This window comes from Leuresthes tenuis, unplaced genomic scaffold (genome assembly GCF_036924035.1).
Source record: "Leuresthes tenuis unplaced genomic scaffold, fLeuTen1.0.hap1 SCAF_14, whole genome shotgun sequence".
Lineage (NCBI taxonomy): Eukaryota > Metazoa > Chordata > Actinopteri > Atheriniformes > Atherinopsidae > Leuresthes > Leuresthes tenuis.
Genome location: NW_027325368.1, coordinates 7,650,205 through 7,673,365, shown reverse-complemented (window position 1 = coordinate 7,673,365; position 23,161 = coordinate 7,650,205). Strand labels below are relative to the sequence as shown.

The following is a 23,161-nucleotide window of genomic DNA, read 5'->3' as shown; positions in this document are numbered from 1 at the left end:
ACAATAGAAAAAATTCTCTATAATTGACCCGTTTTGAATGAATAAATGCATTTCATATTTGGCTGCTAAAAGCAAGTGTGTGGACTGAAAAGTAGTGATGTTATTTTTGGAAGAACCTGGTGAGACTGATGGGAGTTCTGACTCAGCAATACTCTCAAACATTTGCATTTTTCCCCGTTGACTTATTTTACATGAATACTAATGATTGTAATTCCATGTTGGTAACCATTTTTAGCTATCACTTTCTGTTGTAAAAACCCCCCACCAATCATATGTAAAAACTGCAAGCATAAAAACAGCACAATACAAACCACTTTTACCACAACTACAAAAATAGCAAAATCGGTAAATACATAACAACGTAATTTCGTTGTACTTCCAGCGTGGCTTGCTGTACAAGACAATAAAAGCTTGATATTCTATTCCAAAAATGAAAATATCAGCATGCTTATTCATTAATAGTAACCGTAACTATTATAATGCCAACTATTAAGATCAGATCAGATCAGATTTATTTGTCATGTACAGGAAATACACGAAATTTGCTTTCCGCTTATAACCCATCCAGGTTGGCACCTGTTGAAAGCACACATGGCACAGGGTACTTAGTGTTGGTCACAATGCCAACTATTATATCATATACTTATATGTATTATATATTAACAACATTAGAAAAGACAATAGTAAGAGGACAACCACAATAGCAAGTCAGAAAGCAATAGTCAAAAGCTTGTGTATTTCGAGAGCCGTTTTCTTAAGAGGTAAGAGGAACTGAATCAAAGCAATGGTTTCTGTTATCGCGAGAGCAAGCAAGTTACCGCGAGTTTTCCGTTCAAGCATCCGTGAATGAAACCCGCCATCTTGTAGAGAAGCAGAGGAGAAGAGCAGCAGATATGGCAGACTACAGCAGCGTGGCTCCCCCGTCCTCTAATTCTGGCGGTGGCATGAACGATGCTTTTAAAGACGCACTACAGCGAGCACGACAGGTAAGAAGAACCCTCGGATTATTTAAACTTTTAATATTTGAAAGTCGGAAAGAACAGAGCTTGTGGTGTTTTTTTTTCTTCGTTTCTTTTTTGACCGTTGAGATCACGACAGGCTAAGCTAATGTCTGATGAAGATGTCTAACGTTACGTCTCACTGTAAAGGTGAAAAGAGATGTCGTTCCAGAAGCGATCGTGGATGAGAGATCAGACTCGAGGCTATAGAAATATAAAACTTACTAGAAGCACTAGTTTAAAATATAAACGTTACAGCAATCGATAACTTAAGAAGGAAAATTTAAGCTTTCCTTTGTTGGTCCGACTTCCGGACAAAAAAGTAGGCCACACGCAACGTGGTTTCCAAAACGCTTAATATACGACAAAAACCCCAAACAAATAAACGTTAACTACCGTGTTTCTTAATTACTTTTAATGTTTGGTTTTGCTTTTTTTTTTAGATCGCAGCGAAGATTGGCGGGGACGGTGTTGCGGCACCCCCAACAAACGAATTTGGCTACGGAGGCCAGAAAAGGCCCCTGGAGGACGCTGGTGGGTATTTTCCCATGCCTAACCTGGATATCGGTCAGTGACTTAAATCGATTTCAATACAAGTCTTTATAGTTTACGCCTGCTTACGTGTTTTAGCAGCTACTAAAATTGCATTCACCTCTGTTATAATGTTCCTAACCCACCATTATTTCTACTATAGGACACCATCACTGCATTTTTCATCAATACGTCTTAACACTGTACAATCCTACTAATCTAACAGCTGTATGTCTTCATGTTTTTATTTGAAACCTCCGGTGATTTGTTAACAATGGCATGTGTATTGGGTTGTTTTTGTTTGTTTCATCTGCTGTTTGTGGAGTTAATGCCTAACACTGTAAATGTGATTTTATTTTAGTAGTGAGCTGCTTAAAAAAAATTTGAAATGGGTGTCTTTGGTAAAATTGCATAGAAACTGCATTTAAGGTGCAACAACCTGACAGTGAGTGAGTCTTTGCTTTCAGGAAGGGGAAAAAAGCTACCTGTGTAAATGAAAGGAGTGTGCTGGGTTTTATTATCGGGAATATATTGTTTTCATTGCTTTTGGAGGCCAAAACTGCAGTCTGAGAAGATTAAACATTATATCCACCCAGGTGACATGATGGCTGAATAGAAAACAGTTCCCATAAGTTTCAGGTCGTGTAAATAAAACTTTCAGAAGTTATTTATATATACGGGTAATTTTCAGGTTATAGTAGAAGGTAGTTATTCTGGTTTTTTTGTGTCATTGTGTGACAGATCAACCAGAGTCGAAGAAAGTAGCGACAAATGATGGTGAGTCATTGTTGATTATTTCAGATCTACAGAAATAGGTCACAATTTGGTCTTAATATTATCTTAATGTTTTTTTGCTTTTTATGTAGCATTCTCAGCGATGGGAGGAATGGGCGGCCCCACAAGGTAGATGGTCGAGTTGGATTTGAAAGTTTTACAAACAAAACTTGTTATTTTTAGTCAAGTTGAAGCTGATTTTTTTTATTATTAATTTTTATTTATTTTTTCATTCCCAGGTCGGCATCTGAGGAGTTCAAGGTTCCAGATGGAATGGTTGGATTCAGTAAGTTCTTACTTTAAAGTTTAGTTGCAGTTTCTACGTTGGTGGGTGTTTTTATATTTACTTTTTGACCCTCTGTTTCTAGTTATCGGAAGAGGAGGCGAGCAGATATCACGTATTCAGCAGGAGTCTGGATGTAAAATACAGATTGCTCCTGGTAAGCTTGGATTTGTTGCTTTGACTGTGGTGTAAAAACTGTTTTGGATGTTGTAGATTTGTGTCTAAAGCTCTTTCTCTCTGACATTCAGACAGCGGAGGAATGCCAGATAGGTCGGTGACATTAACAGGAGCACCAGAATCAATCCAGTAAGCGCCAAACTCCTTTTTCTTCATGCCAAAAAAAATCGGTCATGCGGTCATGTCAGTCACACCCTCTTTTCTTTTCTCCCATCAGGGCTGCAAAGAGGCTACTGACAGAGATAGTTGAGAAGGGACGTCCAGCCCCTGCGTTCCACCACAACGACGGACCGGGAATGACCGTCCAGGAAATTATGGTCCCTGCTTCCAAAGCCGGACTTGTGATCGGAAAGGGTGGCGAAACCATCAAAAGTCTTCAGGTGAGTGTCCGGGGGAAAACGAGACAGACAAAGTGTGTATGGTCTGTGATGAAAACTCATGCACCACGCTGACAAGCTGATGGATAACCCTAACCCTACATTGATCTGAGACCTGAACACATAGATGCTGTGCTGATTTAAAAGGAACATTGCTTTCATTCTGAGTTCTGGCAAACGGTAGAATAATGTCCAGAGAACATCTGACCCACTGATGATTGTTTTTTTTTTTTAAACAGGAACGAGCTGGAGTGAAGATGGTCATGATCCAAGATGGGCCCCAGAACACCGGTGCAGACAAGCCGCTCCGCATCTCAGGGGAACCTTTTAAAGTTCAAGTAAGTCATCGACACGGCTATTAATGAAGGATATCTTATCATAAGATGTCTAATTGTTTGTTTGATTATTTGTCCAGATGGAAACACTATAAATGAGTTTTTCTTTTCTCTTCAGCAAGCCAAAGAGATGGTGATGGAGCTGATCAGAGACCAGGGCTTCAGAGAGCAGAGGGGAGAGTATGGCTCGAGGATTGGAGGAGGTGGAGGAGGAGGAGGTGGAGACAGTTTAGACGTGAGTGTTGGTCATACCTCTTTTTGTTTATCTGCTTGGAGTTGAGTTTAAATCACTGTTTTAAATGTGATTTTTCTGTCAAATGTTTAGGTTCCCGTCCCACGGTTTGCTGTAGGAATTGTTATCGGGAGAAATGGGGAGATGATCAAGAAAATACAGAGTGACACGGGTGTCAGAATTCAGTTCAAACCAGGTGAGCGATTTGGAAGAAATGAGTGAAGTGATTTAGACTTTGGTTTAAAGTGTGTATGGTCTGTGATGAAAACTCATGCACCACGCTGACAAGCTGATGGATAACCCTAACCCTACATTGATCTGAGACCTGAACACATAGATGCTGTGCTGATTTAAAAGGAGCATTGCTTTCATTCTGATTTCTGGCAAACAGTAGAATGATTAATCGGGATTGTGATGCAGTTTAACAGCTGTGCCCCATCTCCTCCGTTCAGATGATGGCAGCACACCGGACAGGATAGCACAGATCATGGGCCCTCCTGATCAGGCTCAGCACGCAGCAGAGATCATTTCTGACCTGCTGAGGAGCGTCCAGGCTGGAGGACCCCCGGGGCATGGAGGTGGCAGGGGGCGCGGTCGTGGGCAGGGAAACTGGAACATGGGGCCCCCTGGTGGCCTGCAGGAGTTTACCTTCACAGTTCCAACCATGAAGACCGGACTGATCATTGGAAAAGGTAAGTGGCTCCTCGACAAGACACACTTTGGTTTTGTGTAGCTGAGCAGAACATTTAAGGCTGCTGATGCTGTGGTTTAGGGAAGGTTTTGTGTTTTTTCTTCTTCAGGTGGGGAGACAATCAAAGGAATCAGCCAGCAGTCTGGAGCTAGGATCGAGCTCCAGAGGAACCCTCCACCCAACGCTGATCCCAACATAAAGATGTTCACAGTCAGAGGCTCCCCTCAACAGATTGACTACGCCAGGCAGCTGGTGGAGGAGAAAATTGGGGTGAGTCATTTAGAATAATCCCACCCCCTCATATGAAGATGTCTCTAAAGCTCTTTGAGCTTCTTTACTTACTGCAGTGTGCCTCAATTCTTTGGTTTTCAGGGTCCAGTTACCCCGATGGGTGGCCCACACGGTCCCCCTGGTCCACACGGAGGTCCAGGTCCGCATGGTCCTCCAGGGCCACCCGGACCCCCAGGGGCTCCCATGGGCCCATACAACCCTGGCCCATACAACCAGGGACCTCCAGGACCACAGTATGTACAGTTTTATTCTCTCCTTTAAAGCTCGTAATGATTTTATGGATATTTAGACTCCAAGCGTGTGGAGAGTTGATCGTTTGTTTGATTTCTGTCATCAGTGGTCCTCCTGCTCCTTATCAGCCTCAAGGATGGGGCAATGGGTATCCACACTGGCAGCAGGGACAACCTGATCCAAGTGAGTAGTCACTTAAAGCAGGAACACATTAAAACCAGTCATGATTTCCTATTTATGTTGCTGTTTGGAGGGTTTTAAGTCAGATCTATATAATAAAAGCTGGTTGTTTTATCCAGATAAGGCAGCAGCTGATGCCAACGCAGCAGCCTGGGCAGCCTACTACGCTCAGTACGGCCAGCAGCCGCAGGCCTCCATGACTCCAACCAGCGGGGCTCCAGGCACCAGTCAAGCCAATGGCCAAGGTAACAGCAGTGCTCTTTGTGTTGGTGGACGCAGTCTGTTTGGATAAGCATAGAGCAGTGTAGCCAGCTAGACTGACTTTAGCAGTGTTCTGTGCTCACTTCTTCCTGCTGTTGCTAACTGAAGACAGGCTGGATTGGCTTCACTTTCCAATCATTTTGCTTTTGCAGAGAGCCTTTCTCTTTTGATATCTCTTTGATATTACCCCAGGGACAGGGTAGTTTTCCTCCACCATCCCTAGGCTGAGAGACCAACCCAGGCAGGTGGAGGACAAACCACTGAGAATGATTCACTAATTACAAGTACCGTTTTTTTTAACAGGTGACCCACAGGCTGCAGGTCAGAGTGGACAGACAGATTACACCAAGGCCTGGGAGGAATATTACAAGAAAATGGGTATATGAACATAGTTTCAGTGTTCATCTATTAACACAAGCCAGTCTAAACAGCCACTGAGCGTGCAGTCAGCTTCTTTTTCAGGTCTGGATATTTGGCCTGCTGGGTTTTTTTCAGTGCTCCTCCACTTGCTTTGACATTTTACGCCTGTGCTGTTTAGACTGCAACACGTTGACTATCTGCAGGACTGAGCTGTCGACACAGAACCACCATAATGAGCTTAGAGTATCTCATTGTTTAGACTATTTCAGGGTTTTGTCTGAAATGATGGCATGTGTCATGAATGTTTGGGGCTTATGAATATAAGCAATGTAGGATGATTTGATTGTTCTTCTTTCTTTCTTTCTTTCTTTCCTTTATAATGGGACTCAAGCGCATTAACACGTTTTTCTTCTCTTTGCAGGTCAACAGAATCAGCAACCGCAGGACTACACAAAAGCCTGGGAGGAGTATTACAAAAAACAAGGTCAGTACCTCATGTCACAGATGAAGGAGGAGCTCAGATAAATGGAGAAAATTGACCAGAAGCTGTGCAGTGAAGTTGCTTTTCTGGCAGAGTTGATCAGGGTCTAATCTAATGGACCTTTTTAACTCTGAGATGAATGCTGTTAAAGGGTGGTTGGCTTCTCTATCAGCTCTCTGTCGTAGAGTTGCTGTTCACTCAACTGCCCGATAGAAAAGCAGAAGGTTTCTGACCTGCTACCCAGAGATGTGGGTGGTAGGTTCGTTCCCCTTCTCATAGTCTCCTGCCTCAACCTGTTAAAGACTTTAGGCATTTGAAAGTCAATTATTGTGTAGTTTTCCATGCTATTTTTAAAAGGTTCTGTATAAGAATACTGTGTTTTGTAGCCGGGTAACTATTCATATAAGACTGGCTGCTTTCAGATGAGTCCTGTTTGATTTTACACATCTGCCTTCTTTTTTCTGTCCTGCTCTTTTAAAGACTGAAGTCAGGCCATAATGGCACCTGATCTTCAGGCCATTTCAGTTGTCGTGAACTAAATCTGTGCTTCATGTAGCTCTTTGTGGAGCAAAAACTGTTTGAATGTGTCGATAGAACGGAGTAACGTGTTCTGTCATGGATATACTCAGTCACAGGGTGTTAGGAGCTTCAGATCAGCTTAGCAAAAGCATCCATTGAACCCTTTTTAACCCTTAAGAGTCTCTGTAGACGTTTCATTAAGTATTCATCAGTTGAATCATGCACACAAATGGTTTTTACATCAGTTTCAATAGTTTCTTTGTCTAAAAGATGTTTGTTGTGTATGCGGTGGGTTTTGAGATTTACTGAACTTATTATCGGTCCACAAAGGCAGCACACGCACTGCCTTTAGCACCCGATTGCACGGGTAATGCTTAAAGTGATGCTCGAATCATGCGATAATATTGATACTGTTTTCTGTTGTAAGAGTGAGACTGTGTGGACACAAACACGCTCACTCGTGCTCTGACTTCGTGCAACAGAGCCAGCAGGCGGTTTAAAAACTCAGATTTTTCATGTGCTGCATATTTTGTTGCACTCAGGTCTGAAAATAATGGTGAACGCCAACTTTTGACATGAGGGCCAAGAATCTAGTTGTTTCTTTGGAGATGAGGTGATTTTTACGGCCTCCTAAGATAAGCTGCTTCTTTGTGGTGTTGCTGTAATAACGCGCTGGAGACGCCATGTTTTTCTGTTCCACTGGTTTTAAGTTCATAGACGTGCTTTAATGGTAAATTAGGACGCCGTTTATGTTGGAACACAACTTTGCGCCTGTGAGAGAACACGTTACAGAGAGAGGGGTCTGTGTTGTTGTATTTGGGCCGTACCAATGGGTCCTTTTGTTTGACCCTTCAGGTCAAGCGGCCCCTCAGGCCGCACCAGCAGCCGCAGCAGCTGCTGCCGCTGCCACTCAGCCCGGGGGCCAGCCAGACTACAGCGCTGCCTGGGCGGAGTACTACCGGCAGCAGGCTGCGTACTACGGCACAGCCAACCCTCAGGCGATGGGTGCAGCACCACAAGCTCCTCAGGTACACACTTAACTAGAATCTGCCCTCAATATTCATTTGGACTCAGTGTTTTTGCTCCGTAACCCGCTTCCTTCCTCAGGGTTTAACAGGGTTCCAGTGACTGCAGCAGCTTCACAAACTTAACTAAACAACTTCCTCCCTACACAGGCTTTTTTTAATTAATTTTCTCCTTTTTTTAGCTTTTTATTTTGGGAAGCTGAGTCCACTGTTTCTGCTGTTAACATGCAATGTATCTTCTATGTATTTCTTCTGCACAGGGCCAGTAATGTGAAGTGGACATAAAGTAAATGCTACATTGTCGAAACAAAATCCTTTGTTAAATGTTTGGATGCAGACGCCTTGATGAAGATCTTAAATTTCCTTGGTTTGAAAGTGTTTCACATAGATGGCAGATAACCCGGAGAACACGTCCTCTTTGATTTTTTTTTTTTGTTTTGTTTTTTTTCCCTTTCTTCTGTTGTTTATTTTTCTTTTTCTTGTAAATGCTTTGTTTTTAGTGAGGTAATTATACATATGGTCATTCCAGCCCTGTATCTACATTTAATGTGGTTAGAATTCATGTTTATTAAACTGTAGACATTACCATGTAAATCATCTCAGTTTTAAAAATGCTATTGCCTGTTGTGTTTTTGCAATAAAACAAACTGAAACCTCCTGTGTTGGTAAGTTGGGGTGGTTCAAACCGAACGGGTTTAGATGAATTGCTGTATGTTTTGTTTTACCTTGGGCGGGGGGGGGGAGAAGGGGCGCGGGAGGGGGGAGTTTGAAATGCGAGCCATGTTTATGGGTTCAGTTGTCCAAAAAGGTTGACTTTGGAAGTTGTGCTGTCCTGTCTCTCTCCAACTGTCTATAAAGCTCGTAGAAACACGTGCGTGCAATGATCCCGAGTGGTTCAGACCTGACAAACGTCCTTTATTATGCCTGTTTCCTGACGTTACTCACTGTAGCAGTAGACATGTTTGTCTTAAGAAAGTCGACAGGTATCTGTGTGTCGTATCTCATGCATTAATTGCGTTGCTGTGGCGCTCCTTTTTGCTTTTGCCTGGTTTGCAGATATTGTTGAGCTTGTATTTTTGCCTTGATAGTCACTTCCTCCTCCACAGGCAAGTTTAGTAAAGCGGTAAGCAGGTATTCTGAACATGTTCCTCAGAAAATGTGGTTCCAAGAAAATGTTTCATATTTTTAGTGTTATATATACATATATATATTTTTTTGTGCTGTTCTTTTTCCAGGACAGTCAGGTAAATTTGCCACTGTATAAGAAACTGTATTGAAACATTTGCCTTGCCCATTTCCACGTTGTGTATAAAATTTGTTTTTTTAAAATGTTTTTTTAATATAAAAACATTGCAAAAGTCGTCTTTGCTGTGCCCATTCTGTTAGTGTTTATCCAATATAAGAGCGTAGCTGTCGTAGGGTCGGGGGTGGCTAAGCAGCCTCTTCATCCATCAGTTGAAACCTCCTGTAATGTAAGTACAAAACTGTGACTCTTTGAGAAATTCACGCCTTTTTTGATGCTTAAAACTGCAGAGGATGTAGTACTTTTTTTGTGAAAATTTGCCATTTCCCCCCCATTTCCCTTGTCTTATGGGTAAGTATGAAATGTTGAGAGGCATAGAACTAAAGTTAGACTGATGATTCTTGTACCACATGTTTCTGAGACATATTTGTGACCTTACTGTATGATTAGATTGTGTAGGTAGCATTTCAGTGCCAGTTGGGTTTTTTTCTGAACTGAGGGTTTGAATGTGGGCGCCGTTTCACTGCCGGTAGGAACTGTAACGATGTGGTTTCTGCGTTCTGAATATCTGCCCTTTGCTGAGTGCCACTGAGTTAATGTTTTCAAATGCCATTAATTGCTTAGAAAATCTCCTGAACTGCACAAAATACCAGTGTAGCATGCTTAGGTTTCTGCTGATGATTTCTTTACATGTCCCATATAAGCATGTGGATTGCTAATAGTTGAAGTGCTTCTGATTAGCCCAGAACTCATTCTGATTTTTATTTTAAATGAATCTGATGGGGGCACTGTTGTGAAAGGCTGTTACATTACAAGTCAGAACAATATTTGACTGCATTGTTCACTGATGGCAAACAGTGCAATATATCTGATCTTTGCAGTGTCATCCCAGACCTTGCACCTTAGGTTCTGCCGCATAACACAGGTAAGCGAAACCTAAGGAGAAAGTGTTTTTGCCCAGTGACATGAGCCTTTATAAATGCAAAGAAATGCTTACCTGTGTTGTTAACATGCCTCAATGCATTTATGCCTAGCAGTAAAGAAATGTCCAGGATATTCACGTATGAACAGCCCTTTTTAGGATCTGTTTTTGTTAATTAATGAACTGCATGATGAGCTCAACCAGTCGTTACATTTAAGTTTTACTCTTGAAAAGTGACTCTCCCACCCAAAAAGTTGCATAAGTGGAAATGTTATTGTCGTATCTGCTTATTGTTTGATAAAAGGCTTTATTTGTTCTGTTTGCTTCTGGTAAGTTTGCCAGCGACATGTTTTTAAGGATGCTTCAAGTTGACACTGGTGTAACAAACTGCATGCCGTGCAAACCTGTTGCCAGAAGTTAGCAATGTGCTCAAATGCTAGGTGGAAAACGGTGAATTACATGATCTATTTTTTATTTTGAATACTGTTTTCTGTCGTGGTGTGAATCTGCCTTCAAGTGCAGTGCAAATCTACTATTGAAACGCTGCTGCCTTCACTTCTCGCTCACAGTGTTGGAGGATGCTGCAGGCTTTAGGTCGTAGAATCAGGCCGTGTCGTAGTTTGTCCCCCCCTCCCCCCCAAAAGGAGGAATCCTTTGAGTCAATCCCACTGCTGAGCGTAGACCGTTCAAGAGCTCCAGTGATAAGGTAAAGCAGCAACGCAATGAAATTTAAATTTTGTGATTGCAAAGTGTTGGTCAGATACATGTTTCACCAGCCTGGATTGACTGTTTTGTTTTTACTTTACCCATGATGCCATAGTGTATTTAGAGCTGTCTCATGGTTGTTTGAATGCCTTCACCTATAACTGTACTTGAAATTACTTCAGAAAGTTGGATGAGAGCAGGAACTCATGTACTTTAATACAGCAAATTTGGAGGTGCAGCGTAGAGAGGAAAAAAAAACCATTTTCTGTAGTTAAAAGGGTTTGATGCTGATTGAGGGTGTCCATTCTGTGTATGTGAGATGCTCTGTTTCAACACAGAGTTCGAAGGGGTGTAGAGGACAAAACAAGGAGCATGCCTTAGAGGTAAACAAGGTTTCATGTGCTGTGTATATTAAATCTATTGGTTTGTTTTTTGACTTAACTTCTGACTATTGAAATGTTGCCATGTTCATCAATAAAGTTGTTACAAACTGGAGTTGTTCCAGACTCGTATTTCAGAGGCACAACGTAATAAATGAGACAAATTCGTCTTTGTGTACTTTATTTAGACATAAAATAAAGTCGACACATTTCCTTCAGTGCACAAAACGACCTGCAAGTCGGCCTTCAAATGACACCCGTTAATATGTACAATAATACAGTTTTTGGTCTATTCGTTCATTCTGTCCCTGGAAGAAGAAAAAAAAATGTCCCAAAGCAAAACCTGGTTACAGAAATGCAACAAAAGCACAAATTAAGCGTATCTGAAATGGAAAAACTAAAGCGTGTTCTGTTTTTTTTTTTTTTTTTTTAAAGCAACATTGTTGATAAATTTACTACCTGTGACTGGAGTAAATGTTGGAACTGACTTTTATAGTTTTATAGGCTGAAGGTGTCCTGTCGGACTCATCCGGCCTGACTGCTCGAGGTCTGCACCGGTCGAGCTGGTTTAAAGTCAACTGAAGCCCTTTTAATGTTGTAGCAATAATCCAGTTTATCATTAAGTCAAAACACCCTTAAAAACAGTCACTACGGGCTCCAGTTCCACGCTTTACCATCTACATTTGCCTAAAAACCTCAACTTATAGCAGCGGTTGCCTTTTATTTCTTCATGGATCACCTTGTCTTCATAATTAACTATATTTATTTGGGGCTCCGTTCAGCAGCTTCACAATGGCAAGCGCTATAGTTTTCTGACTAGAAACTCTATTCACTCCTAATTGTGCGCGTTCTGTACATGGCAGTGAGCGATGAGCAGATACCATTAAATAGAACTTTGTCTGACATTCAGTGACAAACTGAGCAGCACAAGTTCTCATCTCTGCTCCTACCACTTATGTTCCAGCAGTAAGGTTTTCATGCCCTTTTTAGACATGAAGGAGTAGTGATCACGTAGCTCTCCTCACGCACTGGCAGAAGAGATGGATGACCACTGCTACCTAAAGGAAAGGGGGCGTCGGCCCAATGGGAGGAGCTGGGATTGGGCACTGAGAATATTTCATGGAAGTTTGTAACCCTGTTCCCTTTTTCCTTTCACACCTGCATCATACTTGAGCTCCATCATTCAACGATGGGCAGCGTGCGAGTCTTAACAGTGGTTAGACTAACTGCTGCTGTCCGCTGTGATTATGGATACATTCAATAAACCTGACAAACCCTTCTTCAGGTCTGAATGCTGAAGTTGATCACAGATCCACTTATGAATACAAGAAAAACTACAACTACTGGGGAAAAAAAAAAACCAAACCCCGCATCTTCTAGCTTTATAGTAAAATAAATATGGTAAAATACCTTCTTTTAGTGTCACACAAGCTGCTCTTAACTGCAATTAATACACCTTTACACAGTGTCGGTATCTCATCTCATAAGTTTGAGTCACAACTATTGCTATGATAATCCATAGTGACTGCACCCACATGGCACTGTGAGGGTTGAGGAGAGGAGGAGGCCACATCAGGCGTGATGAACATGCATGGAGGCAGACAGTCTGTACACTTTACCTGGATCCACACCCACAGAGCACATGGCATGATGGGAGGTGTGATGAGTGGATGTGAAAGCCGGTGGAGTCACGACGCAGACCAGAGGTGCGCTCACACCTACGGATAGTTTTCTTTGGTCCGACGGTCGGTGTGAATTTACCACAGAGTAAATACTGAGCGTGTCCTCTCACTGTACTTGGGCCTCCAGCAGGGCGCTGGGAACCAGTTGCACCTGCGGGGCGCTGCAGCCGTTCAGGGGCCGCAGCGAGTCGGCCCCCAGGTAGGCCAGCAGCAGCTCGGAGCGGCGGTGCAGCAGGTGGAGCATGTCCTCTGCCAGAGTTTCCACCGACAGGTAACGCACTTTGTCCAGGTCAAAAATGTCCTTCAGGAAGTGCAGCACCTGGTCCTGCAGGAGAGCCCAGATTCATGAGTGTGTGCACTGAAAACCCATTTCAGCCAGCAGCTTTAGGTCTTCTAAAAATAATAACTGTTAAGATATTAAGAAAAGCTGATCACTGCTCTCTGGAACTATGAGTGAGCATTCAGAACAATGTAAAAACTACTGAAAAGCTCATTTTAAACTGGTCTTACATGAAAAAAAACAAAAAAAAACAAATATGTAATCGGTCAATTGAAACGGTTACGACTTCTAAAAAGAAACACTTCGAGACATAAAATTAAGTTAAAAGGTGTTAATGTGGACCATAAAATCTGCTGGAAGATTTCCTTAGCTAGGCTTTGTATGAACTGGACTGCATCATTGAGGTGCCTTGATGAGATTTGCTGTGATTTAAATCAAACTCGTTCCCCTCAACATTTGGATGGGAAACCAGCGACTGCCCGGTGCGGCACATATCAAGCTGTCCTGGCGTGGTTTCTGACCTTAAAGAAGCAGCATAAGTCGTGCAGGGAGCTCTTTGGCCCGAGGAAGCCCCACGCCAGAACGGGGCTGATCTGCTCACACACGGTGTAGAAGTGGGCGACGAAGCCGTCTGGCGCCTGAGAAAAACAGCAAAGGTCTCAGAGGGGCTGTCCTGTCTCGCAGGTTATAAACACTGGATAAGTATTACCACAGACTAGATAAAGGTTTGACAGGAAATACAGACGCTGAATGACTGCCACAGCTCGCCTTCCAGCAGTCACTCCTTTTACAGTTAATTTGTACCTTCATGTGTTGTCTCTTCTGCTTCAGGACTGACCAACAGCTTGACGCCACCGCCTGAGAAAATGACACAAAATCCACAGGAATGACTACAACTATCAAGTTTCTTCACAGGACATGCAACCTGTGTGTGACTTTGTCATTATTCCCTTGGTGGTTTGACTCACCGTCTCCTTGAAGGAACTGTTGAGCCAGCGGTTGTTGATCATGTTCTGGATGGAGATGGGAGGATTCTCCAGGTCCTCAAAAGAGTCCATCAGGATGAAGTCCAGCACAATGTCGTAGAAGTTAAAGTGTCTCACCTGGTGAGGACGACGATGACACAGCATTTAAAGAGCGTTACTCTTGTATTAACATCTCCTCACTGATTTCTCATCAGATACACAGTTGATTTCATTCTTTTGACCACGAATACAAGCGGCTGAATGCGTTTCCTTTGGAGAGTGGCTGGGCTCGGAGCTCAACCATACAGAGGAAGCTGCCGCAGGGTTTTCAGACACGTCAACAACAACTCAAGGTCTGATTGGTTTGGGGACATTGGCAGCTGGGTCAGACTCTGTTGTGCACTTCTAAAGTAACTTTAAATTTATGTGCATTTATTTATCAATGTACAAGGTCTGCATTGGCAATATCTAGCTGGCATCTCCTGTTAGTTACCATGTCAACAAAGTGGAAAATTACACATCATCTGACTTCAGGCAAAGGTGCCAACTGCACATAATCTGACACTTTGAATAAAATAAAATAAAAAACACCTCCACACACAAACATTACAGCCAAAGTCAGGGATTATCTTCACTCTGGTGTTCCAAAACCTTTGGTTTCAGGCTCCAAAATGCATTTGCTTGCATGTAGATGTGTCAGAAACAAGGTCACAGTATGCTCTACAGGAAATACCGAAAGAACCCATCCTGACAACTTCCTGGTGGAGTTTATTACTTTCAGGCTGAACTAACCAGGAACCAGCTAAAAATGCAAGCGGCGCTTTTCTAATATTGTAGAAAATGTTAAAAAGTCAATAAATCACCATTCTGATAATTCCATTTGTAACCTTGTACAATCTGGCTTCTTCTTCTTGTAAATCACTGTGTGGCTCAAACTAAATGACCCCAGTGGAAGTAGAAAGCAGGCAGTCTCATCTGGTGGTGGGTGTCTCATGTTATTTTAAGGCCATTAGAGATTTTTTAGACATTAGATATAGTTTCTTTAACTCATTTTACTCATAGCTTTTATTCCATCTCTGCTTTTTAATGAATGAACATTTTGCTGGCTTAGTTTCGCTGTTGTTGCTGTGTGTAAACGTCGTGTACATCACTGTTTCAGATGTTAAACATGGTTTGATCCCTGCCGTGCCACACTGACCCCTCTTGTAGCTAGTTCCACCTCTGTGTTCTCCCAGTGCTCGGTGTGCTCCAGGAAGGAAATCATCTCTTCAAACACTTCTTCAAATCTCTTTGGGCTCTGCAAAAGCAAACAGAGCAGAGTGACTGGTGCACAACACGACAGACAATGTTGTGTGATCTGTACCGGCCGTGGCGTCGCTCTCACCTTATGTGCTTTAACAATAATGGAAGACAGTATCTTCTTTCCCGTGTCAGCCAGAAACATCCTGGTTGCCCGGTCACACAAAATGAGCTTGAGAGAAAAGTGACATCTTGTTACTCCGTCTGACGAAGCAGAGTTCAACAAAGCTCTCTGTGGTTTGTTAAGGCTTCGTACTGCTGTTATTGTACAATGAAAGAAAAAGACTAAACATAGCGGCTGTTTGGCACAACAATCCCACGATGTTCCAAATATGCAGTTGATGCAACATTCCTAATAGTGAGAACCACCTTCTTGAACTGATCAAAGTTAGACTGTACCTGACATGCCTGACGCACACAGTGCAACTTCGCTAGGAAATCCAAGTCACCGAGACACTCCAGAATCTCAGTTCTATCAAGAGAAAGGTTTTTAATTTTGAATCAGCAGCTGAGAATGATCACAAACCACACAGAAATCTGGATCCTTCTGTATTCAATGTGTTGATGACTAATTACCGCAGCACCCTGCAGGTGATCTTGCCCTCCTCAGCCATCTGCAGCGCCTCCTCGTAGAGAGGGTGATGACCCAGAGCGAAAACACTCCTCAGCTCTCTGTGCTCTGACAGCTGAGGGCCAAACAGATGGTCACAGATTAAATAAACAGCATTTTTCTGCCACACAGAAGGCTTGAAGTGTGCAAAACTCGTTCATGTTCATGTTTGTGGCCGACACCGAGCTTTTAAAATGAGTTCAACGAGAAAACAGCAACATCCGAGCGCCTACATGTATTCCAATTCACGTTTTTTGCACATTCTTGATAAGAGCCTGGTGGTAAACAGGCCGGACATGCATTCGTGCAGCCTCAATAAGTCTGTTACTAGTTCTTAAATTGCGCTGAGCTGCGGAGTTCTGCAGCTCTGAACAGCTCGCTGTGTCGTGTCCATGTGTGGAGCGCAGAGTAATACCAGACACAGAGTAATAATAGGTTACGTGTTGACTGCTCAGGTCTATTTTAGGTAACTAAACACGTGTTTAATTGCTGTCTTCCACTCACTGGGCAGTGAATGTTGAACAAGTTTGTACATGTGACTGAATTAATGTAAAGCTCTGAGGAATTCTGTTAAAATGAGGCTGCTGTAGATGTGTTGTCACCCCCCCCCCCCAGTTTAATATTAAACAGTGACAGATCATCATTAGATCTCTGCTGGTGGGGGCTTTTACACCTTGATCTGAACTTTTCGCCACAGCAACGAGCTGGATGTTATTTTTATAACAACCACTTTATTTTGGTACTTTGCGGGTCATGTGTCCCTGTTGCACCGGATACACGGCTCAAGCCCCTACTGAGACTTAACGAGTAAAGGAGATCTAGAGTTCTGCAGCACACCAGGTGGTGCACCTGCAAGAAGATCAAAGCTATTTGAGTAAAACTCCTGCTGCGAATCACACGTAGAGATTCGGTCTCTCAGACACTTTCAGAAAAAGGTGCTTTTTGGGGTTGCTGCTGCGCTCAATCTCTACTTTAATTCTTTTGAAGTTTTAAAATCAACAGCAGCTGATCTATAAGGAACAATGAGACTAAATCTAATAGTATCTACACAAGCATGCAAATGCACAAAGACATTTTTGTTCACCAGGATCAAATGCTGCCGTGTGCACGAGGTGATTTAGCCTGAAGTTTATCGCCTCTCTCACCTCAGCAGCAGACACAAAAGAGTCGGTGGAAGCGATGCTGATGCTGTCTCTCAGACAGGCGTCGTCCAGCTCCTCTCCGGCCAGAAGGTCTGCCATTTGATCTGGGAGTGGGAATGAGAGCGTTCACACAGCTTTAGAGTTTTCATTGTTTCACTGAAACAGATGCACCGACTGCAACTTACACACAAACATTTTTGTCTCTTTTCACACAATGAAATGAGACATTTTGGAGACTGCAGCAGGTTCCAGGACCTTCTTTTGAGTCCTGTGTTACTGGACTGGACTGAAACCCCACAATGCTTTGTTTTCGACACATAATGCTGTAGGGGCGACTCACCCAAGCTATTGCTGTGGGATGAAGGCTCTGACATGCCCAACACTCCCTCAAACTCCTCCTGGAGGCGGTAAGCCCGCTGCAGCAGAGACTTCAGCCTGTGGATGAACTCTGTGCTGATGACCTCCTGAAGACAAAGACAGCAAACACAAATGAGACACAGATGATCCAACTTTACCTTAATTCTTTATATAAAGGGCATCGTTCTCTCTTCACCTTACTTTTAACATCCTCTTTAAACAACTCAGCAGTGGATTTCCTTGAGAGAGGACTTATGTGGACACGAGCCTTGGGTCTGCTGAATGTCCCTTACCTCCATGCTCTGCTCAGCGATGGTGTCTCCGGCTCCTGTTTTGACTGACGCACAGCTCGCATCGTCCTCAGCTTGCCTGCTCCTGAATGTCAGCGCTTCCTCCCACCGCCGCAGAGCCTCCTCGAATAAATCCATACCTGTAAGGAAATACACACACACACACACACTGAGTCTCTTAAAGCAGTTAGCACCTGAGGAATCATGTCCTCTTTACTAATTACAAACATAGTGAGAGGAAGGGGAATAAACGCCTCTTTACCCATAAGGTACAGATTTTCAGGCGTGGTGACGGATAAGTTGACCACACTGCAGACATCAGCGTCCCCCACATCGTCCCAACAGGTGGATTCATTAGCACAGGTGCTGCTGCTGGACGAGTTCATGCTCTTCACCTGCAGAAACAAAGCGGAACACAGTCAACCTTTAAGTAGCAGAGCGTACGGCGAGTTAAACGCACCTCATATCAACTCTATTACCAACATAATACCAATGCAGAGTAAAACAAAAAGGAAACATTTCTGTGTTTTATGTTACAGTTTATTTACTTACAGTTTTTCCATGATTTATTACTAACCATCAGTAAAAAAAACAAACATTTTCACTGATCTAAAATCGTGGTTTAAGTTACTGTGTCGTACAGTTAAAGCAGAGTTCACGCTCAGCAGGGCTGTGATGTCATGTCACCGAGCTCTATTCAAACTGTGGACTTGTCTTACCGAGGCCAGGCTCAGCAGAGAGCCAGACAGTTTTCTGTAATCTCTTGTCGTGAGAACCAGACCAGAACACGAACCAGAGGATCCATTCTTGGAGTTGAAGGAGAAAGTGATGTTTTGGCTGGTGTTATCTGGGAAGATGAGGTTGAAAGTTGGGAGATAAACTTATCAAAACACCATCGTAGACTCTCACACTATCTTGACGCGTAACATGGATACACAGTGGATACGCTTTGTTTGCAGATCTGCTGACAAATACGGCGTGAAATTAAACTTTGCGGCAGTGGGCTGTTGACAGTCTTTCTGTTTGGCCTAAACTAATTCTAGAAGTGAAATTCATACACAAGTTGTTGAGATTGCTTTGATTTCCAGAGCGACAGGGTCGGCATAAATTGAGAAAGGAAACAATCAAAGAGTCGAGCAGCACTTAAGCTTTTAATTGCATTTCCACGATGCATTACACTACGTTTATTTGTCAAGAAGAGACTCGGACACGCGTGTCTTTGGCCGCCTTTCTCATAAGCACCAAAACTGACATTGTGATAGCTGCAGCTACGAGCGTTTTAGTGCCACGTTGGGTTGTGCTCCAGCATTTTCTGACCTGACGTACACAGGAAGAGTTTGTCCAACTCTGCAAAACGCTTAAAAGTGCAGCAGAGAGGTTCAAACTGTGCACCACGTTTGTGTGTGCACACTGTACTTCCTGTATGACCTCCTCCACGGCTTCTCCTGCCGTGTTGTGACGCCACTGAGGCTGTTTGTAAACGCTTACGGCGCTGCGTTGAGGGACCACGGTGCTGTGCGTTATCACCCCGATGAACTGCTCATTTAACAGCCTTCCTCTTCGGGACACTAATCAGAGATTAGAGTATTTAATTGGAGTTTGTTGACAGTAATACAGAAGCCGCCTCACATGGCAGATTGACAGCGTGACAAACCACGAGATTGACTTATTTACTCATTAGAGGTCACGAGCCGGTGAGCTGCTGGTGAAAATTAAAAAGAAATACCACAGCATCAGGATGTCTTACCGTTTTCTGCACAGGCCGGTGAGAAAAACTCAAAACCAGCCTGCTCCCATTGCGGCGAGTGAGCTTTCTTTCTGCCCTTCCTCCTCTGGAAGCGGCGAGCAAGGAGGAGGAGCGAGACAGTGCCAAAGGCGGTGGCAGCCACCAATTTCTTGGTGCCTGTGCTGACACTCACCTTAAAGAGAAACAGCGAAGAATAGTTCAATATTTATGTCTTAAAGAAGAATTTTGACCAAACTGAAGCTCGTTGCTTGCCCACATAAACTGACCCTGTGGTTTGAGCGTGGGGATCAGAAAGTGCCAAAGCTCTAAAGCTTTAAATGATACTTTCATGTTTCAAAAAAGTTAAATTAATAATGTTCGTTTTACAAATCTAGCAAAAATTGAAGGGACGTAAACTCTGGCTATGTCTATTAAATGTTGGAAAACAATGTGGAAATAAAGCATTTTGTCATTTTCAAACAGCTAAATAAAGACAATTATCAAGACTTTGTCAAATAACTGCAACTACATGCATTTATTTGGAAATTTGGTCTTGTTTCTGTTTGGTTAAATGTGACCTTTTACTTCCTTAAAAAAATAGTCCCTCCAATCACTCGGACTTCATATCATACTTACATCAACTTAAACTGATTCCGCAGACTTTGTGTTTAGTTGTAAAAAAAAGACATTAAATGACAGCATATTTAGGACAGAGGCATGAGATGAAGGTAAAAGTCAAAGCACCAACAACAATGGAACTGAAAGCAACACAGACGACAGTTAAATTAGGACAAAGCAGAACATTTCCTACCGGCTGTGAATTCTACAGATAGAGCTGCTCTTCAATCAGAAATCATCTGGAGTTTATACTAATAAATGCACTAATAAGGGCACACGATGTCCAGAATTGATTGAGACGTATGCGTTCCCTCTGAAACGTGTTGATAGTTTCAGGGTATCGGTGCATGTGTGAAAACTGCTTGTTTTCACTAAATATTTACATAAAACCAACACCCTACAAAAACCCAACACAAGGAGTAAATAATAACTCCTATAAATAACTCAGTTACACATATGCTTATAATAGTTATACAATCAGCATTGCTACTGTCTCCGATGCCTCCCTCCTTCAAAGCAATTCGGGAGAGCTGATTTAAACCTTGATTACAATATGCTGGAAATAACTGCATCAATCAAAATGTAGCAGAGAGACACTGATGTAACTGATGTAACAAGCAGGACTGAGAATCAGCTCCCTGTCTGCTAAATAGAGTTAATTTCAGATGGCATGCAAAGCCACCTAAGTCTATAGTTAGAAACCCTGAATGAGACAATTATCCACAAAGACTCTGCTCCAGCACATCCCTGCTACTAAAGATTACAGGAACAATCAGTCAAGAGGCATGACAGTCAGAATATTGACCGTCTAACAAGGGTAGTGAATGGACAGAGTGCTTCAGCTTCCATTCTAAGACCACATCAGACAGGCTCCCACCAGAGCACTCTAAAAATATCAGACTGGCTCCGTGACTCCAGCCACGCAAACGCTTACATCCTATAAACACACAGCATGTGGGTAACACATGGAAAATACCAGACATTTGTTGCCCCGGGGAGCAAACAAATACAAGCAGACAGAAACTAAAAAAAGGAAAAAGCCTTGTGGGAAATACCTAAGATTCCCCTGTGAATTCTTTGTTGAGCATTAACCCGGAGAGCATTTAATGTGCAATATCTTTGTCATTATTAAGGATGAATACAAAAGTGAGTCTCCAAATAACACTTTAAAAAGCTCAGTTTGCACGAGGTATTATTTAGTTTGAAAAAACTACATTTTGGCTTCTACTTCCTGCAAAACACCATCATTTCCTACAGTTATCTGAGCTGCAGGTGTGGATGTTTCCTTCTTTTGCAAAGAGCATTCACCAGAAACTCTTTACTGATTAAAGTTACACTTTACACAGAAGTGGAACGATGCCATATTCAGAGATATCAGACCTTATGGGCAACTAGTTCTGATTCACAACAATCGCACTAATAAATACAAAATATATGTATTTATAAAAAAAGAGAAACTTGCTGGTCCCAGTTTCTCCACGACATGTACTGACAGCATGCACATGAGGCTGCAAATGTGCACACGGGTAGATAGCAGCACGACAGGTGGAGAAACACCTGCCACACCCAGACAAAGGCTCACCTGTGCCAGGGAGCTGTACACGGACAGCGGTAGGTCAACCATGCGCAGGGCAGCAGTCTTGACAGACAGCTGGGAGCTTGTGAGGGTCTCATGTGTCATTATGGCTCTCTATCCATGACTTGGCAGCTCTCTTGTCCCCATCATCGTTCCACTGCAGCTGAACAGGATGACAGGAGTGAGTAGAAGGATTTAACCTTGGAGGCTCAGTAGGGGATAAAATGACGCTATAACATAAAACCTTGACTGTACAGTACATGCAAGAGGCAACGTTTGCCCAGACTAAGAGCAAGTTGAATCAACTATGTGTTTATTATAAAATGCTTTTACACTTCTGCTACCTGCACAATAACGCATTTTAAAGAACTGAGCCTGTTAAACTGAGGGTTTTTTCCCTAAACTACAACACTATGAGAGCATCTACAAAAAGGAATGAAATTATCCCAACACCTCAACCAACATTACACCAGTGAAAAGCAGCAGTCAGAGTGCAAAGGTAAATCAGAGCCTTATCTTTCTGTTACGCAGTGTTGGACCACGACTCCTGGATCACCCACATAGATAAAAGAAAGTCTTTGAAGCTTAAAACCTTAAGACAAGTCGATTCGTTGTTCTAATTGTTTAAAATGTCTTATTTAGTGATGTTTGTTCATCTCAGAAGCTTTCAGGAGAAGATGGGAAGATATTTAAAAAGTTGCCTCTTCCAAGTGCTGACTGATTTCTATCCATCTGCATTCTGCAAACATGAACACTTTACTACATCTCAAGGGATAGTTCCAATAGATTTATCAAAAGACTGATATAGTCCGAACAATAGCTTTTAAAAGGGTTTAATAAAAACATTTGAACATTACATTAATAAGGATGCTAATATGCAGGTCTACTGTGAACATTACTAGATTTTTTGTCAATCCAGTATGGTATTGTACCTCTAGCTTAGAATTTTCTCTTTAGGAGGTAATGTGTTGTACCGTAGCACACTTTTTGTTAGCTCGCTTGTAAAGCATTGTGAAGTAATCATACTAGCTTTCGTAACATCCCAAACCTCTTCCAATCAATGAATGATTTATTTTACGATTTAAGATTTCTGAGTGTTTCCAGGGATAAATCCGCCGACATGAGAGGCAGAGAAACTCATAATCACATTAGCTCATGGTTCACTTACTAGCCTGCCTGAACAGCTAAAGGCTAACTTATTTAACAAGGCTAATAACGACTAGCGGACTAGCTACATTTGTAATATTAGCTAAAACTAAACAAACTGACGGATCAGTTCTGCTCATTGGATGTGATAAACCGATAATAAAAGAGTTATATATCACCGATACATTTTGAGGTTTCCTTCACAGACTCGCAGTTGTTCACACAGTCCTCCAACTGACCTCAGTTGCTGACGAATGAAGGACTCGCTTGTGCAGCTCCACGCGCTCTTCTGGCTTCGCCTTCAAAATGAAAGCATGTATCCCGTCATTGTTGTTGTGGAGTTTCTGCGCCATCATCCGGCTTTCCCTAGTATTACAGCCATAACAAAGTCAGTGATGACATGACAATTCACGAGTCGTACATTATTTATCCTCATCACACAGTCAAGTTTATTTATAAGCTACATTTAAATGA

The 23,161-nt window shown here is 42.6% G+C and overlaps 2 protein-coding genes across 8 annotated transcripts; one reads left to right on the top strand and one right to left on the bottom strand.

Annotated features, from left to right (window-relative positions):
- The first annotated feature begins 852 nt into the window (after positions 1-852).
- Positions 853-10,877, top strand: fubp1 (far upstream element (FUSE) binding protein 1). Of its 5 annotated transcripts, XM_072364572.1 has the most exons (20): positions 853-986; positions 1,442-1,565; positions 2,271-2,306; positions 2,396-2,432; positions 2,543-2,589; positions 2,672-2,743; positions 2,835-2,892; positions 2,981-3,143; positions 3,380-3,478; positions 3,594-3,710; positions 3,801-3,903; positions 4,160-4,399; positions 4,508-4,668; positions 4,771-4,922; positions 5,027-5,103; positions 5,220-5,345; positions 5,665-5,739; positions 6,143-6,205; positions 7,577-7,749; positions 8,007-10,877. In XM_072364572.1, the coding sequence occupies exons 1-20, from the start codon at positions 894-896 to the stop codon at positions 8,013-8,015; spliced, it is 2,025 nt and encodes a 674-aa protein (XP_072220673.1). In that variant the 5' UTR covers positions 853-893; the 3' UTR covers positions 8,016-10,877. The 5 variants fall into 5 exon arrangements, with proteins under 5 accessions (XP_072220673.1, XP_072220674.1, XP_072220672.1 ...); XM_072364573.1 differs by having other exon boundaries at positions 1,442-1,532; positions 7,577-10,877; XM_072364571.1 differs by having other exon boundaries at positions 7,577-10,877.
- miga1 (mitoguardin 1) lies at positions 9,955-23,010 on the bottom strand. 3 transcript variants are annotated; one of them, XM_072364578.1, is made up of 16 exons: positions 22,927-23,010; positions 21,548-21,704; positions 19,369-19,540; positions 18,341-18,468; positions 17,884-18,016; positions 17,625-17,761; positions 17,315-17,438; positions 16,978-17,078; positions 15,799-15,908; positions 15,622-15,694; positions 15,308-15,394; positions 15,122-15,220; positions 13,927-14,061; positions 13,763-13,816; positions 13,480-13,596; positions 9,955-13,003 (listed from the first exon to the last, which is right to left on the bottom strand). In XM_072364578.1, the coding sequence occupies exons 2-16, from the start codon at positions 21,644-21,646 to the stop codon at positions 12,785-12,787; spliced, it is 1,788 nt and encodes a 595-aa protein (XP_072220679.1). In that variant the 5' UTR covers positions 21,647-21,704; positions 22,927-23,010; the 3' UTR covers positions 9,955-12,784. The 3 variants fall into 3 exon arrangements, with proteins under 3 accessions (XP_072220679.1, XP_072220678.1, XP_072220677.1); XM_072364577.1 differs by having other exon boundaries at positions 22,867-22,975; XM_072364576.1 differs by having other exon boundaries at positions 22,873-22,975.
- Positions 23,011-23,161: the final 151 nt, after the last annotated feature.